Source organism: Colobus angolensis, unplaced genomic scaffold (genome assembly GCF_000951035.1).
Source record: "Colobus angolensis palliatus isolate OR3802 unplaced genomic scaffold, Cang.pa_1.0 Scaffold31, whole genome shotgun sequence".
Lineage (NCBI taxonomy): Eukaryota > Metazoa > Chordata > Mammalia > Primates > Cercopithecidae > Colobus > Colobus angolensis.
The window spans coordinates 3,913,276-3,919,054 of NW_012116377.1; the positions used below are offsets into that span (position 1 = coordinate 3,913,276).

Here is a 5,779-nt window from a genome sequence, read left to right on the forward strand (position 1 = left end):
GAGGTGGAGGTTGCAGTGAGCTGAGATTGCACTGCTGCACTCTAGCCTGGGAACAGAGCCAGACTCCATCTCAAAAAGAAAAAAAAAAGTGTAAACTTACATTATCCCATTTGATCCTTACAAAAACATAGTGTAGTAGACAGGACAGGCACCACTGCCCCGATTTTACCAATGAGAAAACTAAAGTACAGAGAGGCAAGTTGTTTGCTCCTTGTCACAGAGTTGGCTGATAAAGAAGCTGGAACAAGGATGATTATCATACTCTTTCCAGCTGGGCAAACTGAAACCCTGAGTTTTTCAGCTTCCTCACCATTATGTGGTAACAGACCTGGGTCTTCCTTGTTTCTCATGCTTTCTTCCTCTGAGCCTTGGCACATTTCATATTTTGAGGAGAAGCAGCATGGTGGAATAAAAAGTAGAGGGGTCGTGGGGCCAGAAAAGCTGACCTCCTATTTGAACTTTCATTCTCACCTACAAAACAAGGATAGAGAGGTAGCCTCCTACTCACTGGGTGCACAAGCCAGTCTATGTAAAGCACCTGACACTTGCGAATTGCTATGGTGGATTATTAGATGTTGGAGCAGTATCTGCAACCCTCATCTATAGTCATCCTTGGTATGTGGCTTCCTTTCTGCCTTATACACATATGAGCTCATCAAAGTGGTTCCTGTGTGACCTCTTCTTCATAAGGGTCATTTTGGGTTGAATTATCACAAAATCGTTTCTGAATGTCTCATTTGAGCCAAGCCTGAACTATCTTTCTCTTAGATATAAAAATTCATTTTCTCTGAATATCTTGAAATCGGCCTTCCCTAAAATATAACATATACGTCTGATTTGCCCCAATCTAAACTCTTAATGTACTTAGAATCTGTACATTTCAGTTTAGCTCTGAATTATACAGTGTTCTTTACATTGTGTTAGATATCTTGCCCCTTTAATTATAGTCATATGCAATTTGAGAGCAATGGCCATGTTTTATATATTTGTGGACCCACAGTGCATGGCACTGTCCTAGACACGTAATAAATATAATTATGAGATCACCAGAAACTCAGAAATGGAAAGGACTCTAGACCTTGTCATGCAGTCCAACTGCCCCATCAGGGCAAGAATTCCTTACAGATGGCCATCTAGCCCCTGCTTGAACACTCCAGGGCTGGGAGCTCACTCATTTGCAGGCAGTCTGTTCTACTTACTGTAGGATGGTTCTCTCTCCACCTGCCTCTTCTTATAAAAGAGATACATTGTCAGAAGACACACTGTCAGATTCCATTGCAGAGATACAGAGGAATCCTGCAAATTGTCCTCTGACAACCCTGTACCCACCTCACTGTAAACCGATGTCCCACAGTGCTTCTCCAACTCCTGCATAATCTGACCCAGCCCCACTTCCTCATTTTGTAATCTTAGGTAAGTTATGTCACCTCATTAAATATCAATTTCTTCATCTTTAAATGAGATAAAAAATTCCAACCTCACATGTTGTAGAGATTAAACATGATAACACATATAAACACATGTTGCCTAAGCAAGTACTTAGTAAATACTAGCTGGCATCAATGGAGAGTTATAGCAGATGCTAGCCTGACTGGAATAGCCTAATAAGGCATGCTGGTTGAGATGAACCTGGAGCTGTGCATTTCAGGGAGAAAACTAGGGAGTTCATAGAATAAGGGAGCATTTGGGAAGGATAGAGTTTTCTGCTCAACCTAAAGTATAAATTTAAATGCTGCAAGCCTAGTGGGGAGGAGGCTCAGGAGGACCCTCTAGCAAAATGCACAATTTGACACGGAAAGTAATTGGGAATCACTCTAGGTTTATGAGAAGTAGAGTAACAGGATCACAGCAGCAGGTCTTAAAAAAAGAGAGTTCCTGCTGCTATGTGAAGGTTAAAATAGAAGCAAAGGAGCAGACTGGGAGACAATGGCTGATTTGGATGTGGAGGACTAATCTTTGACACCTAGGAATTTTTTAGTTCTACTACCTTTTTTTGTTTTGTTTTTGTTTTTTGTTTTGTTTTCATTCTGGGCCATCAGCTGGTAGTACATCTAGCAGCCATCAGGATTGATGGTCTATAGAACCCTACATCCCTTATTCTAATAGGTTGTTTCAAATCTGTAATGGGCCAAAAACCAGACAACCAATCTTTATTTATCATTCATTCACTCACTTATTCATTCATGTACGAATACATCTATCCACAGCATTTCATTTTATATATATCTAGTATTTTATTACTATCCATAGTAACAACCACCACTGACCTGACTAGGCTCTAGAATAATTTGGAAACGAGTAAGACATAGCCATTGCCTTTAATGGGTTTATTAGACTTCTGAAATAAACAGATTTAAAAAATTAACTCTTACACTCAACAGACTTTGGAAGTACCACAAGAGAGAAATGAACGAAATTCTGTGCCAGGTGTTGAAAACAGAGCAAATCAGGCTGCATTTGGCCAGCAAATGTTTTATTTAGCCCACACAGTGTTTTGGTTTGTTTTTTCAGAGTAGATGCTAACATTTAAAAATTAGACCATTTCACATAAAAACCCAGATTCCTAGCTTCTGGTGAAAACAGGAAGAGCTGAGCACACTAGGCCATATTCCTGCATGGTGGTAATTGGCAGGAGCTGAGCAGCAGCTGCCCCTTTTAGGACAAGCATGAGCTCTGCAGTTTGCCACACTCCTTGCCACACTCTATTACTCTCTGACATTGAAGCCAAATGTTCAGTTGCCTATCATCAGCTTGTGCTATAAGTACGTTTATAATAAAGTTAAAAATAAAATGATTTTTTAAAACTCAAATCTCTATTAAAAGTACAAATGAAAGATTCACTGATAGGGCTGTGTGTTTCAAGAAAAATGGGGTATAGAATACAAGACTATTCCTAAGGAAAACATACAATTCCTAGTGTTTAAGATGCAAATAAACATCTCCCATTTATGTTACCTGCCTGTCTCCTGCAGACATTTGAGTTTGCCACCTCTGTAACATAAGGAAAAATTAATGTAGGGGCTGAGAGCATTGACGTTGGAGTGAGGAAGACCTGAGCTTGAAAGCTGGCTCCACCCCTCACTGTGTGACCTTGGCAAACTACCCACCCTCTCTGTGCTTCAGTTTCATCATACATAAAATACAGGCAATTATAGTACCTACCCCAGAAAGTGGTGAACAGAGACAACGAGATGAAGGATAAGAAGTGCTTAGCGAGCACCTGGCACATAGTGTCAGCTACCACTAGTGCCAAACACAAAAGAGAGGACCCGTCTCCAACGTGAGCCCTGAAGGATGTTCAGGATTTCCGTGTGAGATGAGGAGAGAGGGCATGCTTCACACAGAGAAAGATCTCAGAAAGGACTGAACCAAAGACAAGTAACCTGCTCCAGTGGCCAGAACAGAGGCTTCACAACAATGCTGAATGATTTTCAAAGTCAGGCCGAGACCTATCCCATAAATAAATGTATGACAAAACAGTCTATGTTATAGATTTAGCCAATACCAATGAAATATGACATTAAATAACTGAATCAAAAGGTGACAAAGTTATTCACCTTCAATTCTTTTTCAAACTTCCCAATTAGGAGAGCTTGTGTTTGATGCTCATTTTGAGCACCTCTCTGATCATATCTGCCAATCTCCAGTTTTAGAGAAACGAGACATCAGGTTTAAAGGCTCCCTAGCAACAATAGCTAGCTACAGCCTGTTCAGTTTTGTTTCTCCCTACTTTAAGTTTTACTTTTACACTTAGAGCAAGCGACGCTGGTTTTATCTTAACACTTAGAGCAAGTGACACTGGTTTTCATAAATGGAGTAATAAAGTTTCCTTGTAAAATGTGAAATCATAATTAAAATAAATGAGACAATTTAGAGAAAACCGTCAAGTAAACAAGAGTACAGGTACTATGTGGATGTGGCAAGAACTGTGAAGCTTGAGCAGCTTCGTGCTGTGTCGTGGGTGTGAGACCAACCTAAGGCAGCGACAAGGCCAGACCGTGAGGGAAGAGCTGCCTCCACTGGCCACTACCTCCAGGAGCGGCACCTCCCTTTGCCGCTCTCCAACCCTCAGGAGTTTCGCCAACCGCCAAGGGGCGGGAGGGTGACCCTGCAGTCTCCCAGGCCGAGGTTCAGTGCCCTCGGCCCAGGCAGCAAGCTCGCTGCCACCCAAGCTAGCTGCTACCCTCAAACACGCTGCAGTGGCTCGCGCAGTCCCCGCGGGGACTCGACCTCCGCCTTTCGCGGACCGCCCGGCTTCTCACCAGTGCTCGGCTTTATCTCTCCACGTCAACACGGCCCTCATCGCGGCTTCCCTTACGCCTCGGGCTCCTCCTCTCTGCCTCAGCGTCTGTCTCAGCAACCGCCTCACTAACGATAGCCACGCCACAAGCCACTTTGGCTACTTGCGTTACCCCTGGTAACGTACATGCGCGGTAAGCTGAGCGCGAGGTCGCCTTCCTCCGAGTACGCATGTCCGAAAGGCAAAGCGAGAAAAGCAGCAAAAGCTAGGGTGGAACTGGAGCCCCTAAGGCGTCAGCGCAACCAGAGCGCGCGCGATTGGTTGGGGTTTGTGGGGGCGGTGCGCCTTCCTCGACAATGGATTTGATTGGTGAAGCGTGGAAATGGCGGCTGTAACCGAGGGGGCAGCCGAAAAGCAGGGGCGGCCGAAAAGCAGCGGCGGTGTCTGCGGCGCTTTCGCAACATTCAGACCTCGGTTGCAGCCCGGCGCCGTGAGCTGAGGTTTCACATCTTACTCCGCCCCACACCTAGGGCTTTGCAGCGCTGGCCTCGTTGCTGCAACCGGAGCCTGCTCGATGGGCACGACTGGGTTGGAGAGTCTGAACCTGGGGGATCGCGGAGCTGCCCCCACCGTTACCTCTAGTGAGCGCCTAGTCCCAGACCCGCCAAGTGACCTCAGGTAAATTACTGTTCCCTTTTGGGCCTCAGTTTCACCGCCTGTAAAACGAGATCGGGAGAGTGGACGGTGTGTGGGCCTTTCTAACCTTAGACAGAGGGTCGGCAGAGACCTCGAAGCCCACGGGTTTAGTTACTAGGGGCTGGAGCTCAGATGCTTTTCCTGTGGGATCAGCCCTGGGGTGCGCCCGACTTCCTCATCCAAGATGACTAGGGAGACTTGAGGGGGAGCCGGGAGGTTTTGTGCAAGAGGTCCCCTTGGGTTGGAGCATCCTAGGAAGTCATTTGAGTACGTGTGTGATAGGAGGTTAAGATTTACCTACTTTTTTCGAAATTTAATCCTAAGAACTATTTTGAAAGAGGCATCACCTTCTTTTTACAGAAAGTATTTTACAGAGACTTTGAGATGTCAAGTAACTTGCTGCTAAACTTACAGCTGGCGGAGCTGGGATTTGAGCCCCAGTCTCTTAATAGTTTGTGCTGATTTCACCAGGCTTCAGTATCTTTATCTCTAAAATTGTAAACAATATCATTTCATAAGATCCGCCCAGCTCCGCAAAATTATTTTACCCCAACTTACATCAGAAAACCTTGATTCTAATTCTAGTTCTTGCATAGTTTCCCTATTTGTAGAAAATAACTTGGGTTAAATGATCTCTCTAGACCCATGCACCTTTTACAATCTGTGGTTTAGTGATTAGGATACACTTTACTGAAATTTTTTTGTTTTAATTTTTAAATTATGTTTTCTTTTTCTTTTTCTTTTTTTTTTTTTTGAGACGGGGTCTTGCTCTGTCGCCCGGGCTGGAGTGCAGTGGCCGGATCTCAGCTCACTGCAAGCTCCGCCTCCCGGGTTTATGCCATT

At 44.5% G+C, this 5,779-nt stretch overlaps 2 protein-coding genes across 4 annotated transcripts in view; one reads left to right on the forward strand and one right to left on the reverse strand.

Annotated features, from left to right (window-relative positions):
* The window catches only part of IFT122 (intraflagellar transport 122), an 88,345-nt gene extending 83,848 nt beyond the window's left edge, over positions 1 to 4,497 (reverse strand). Inside the window, exon 1 of the mRNA XM_011950847.1 lies at positions 4,263 to 4,497. Coding sequence (XP_011806237.1) covers positions 4,263 to 4,303 — 41 coding nt within the window. The 5' untranslated portion in view covers positions 4,304 to 4,497. The remainder of the gene's footprint in view (positions 1 to 4,262) is intronic.
* MBD4 (methyl-CpG binding domain protein 4) overlaps positions 4,455 to 5,779 on the forward strand; it is an 11,095-nt gene continuing 9,770 nt past the window's right edge. The window contains exon 1 of one of the 3 annotated variants that reach the window (XM_011950695.1): positions 4,455 to 4,918. In XM_011950695.1, coding sequence (XP_011806085.1) covers positions 4,815 to 4,918 — 104 coding nt within the window. In that variant the 5' untranslated portion in view covers positions 4,455 to 4,814. The remainder of the gene's footprint in view (positions 4,919 to 5,779) is intronic. The other 2 variants (XM_011950696.1, XM_011950694.1) reach the window with 2 other exon arrangements.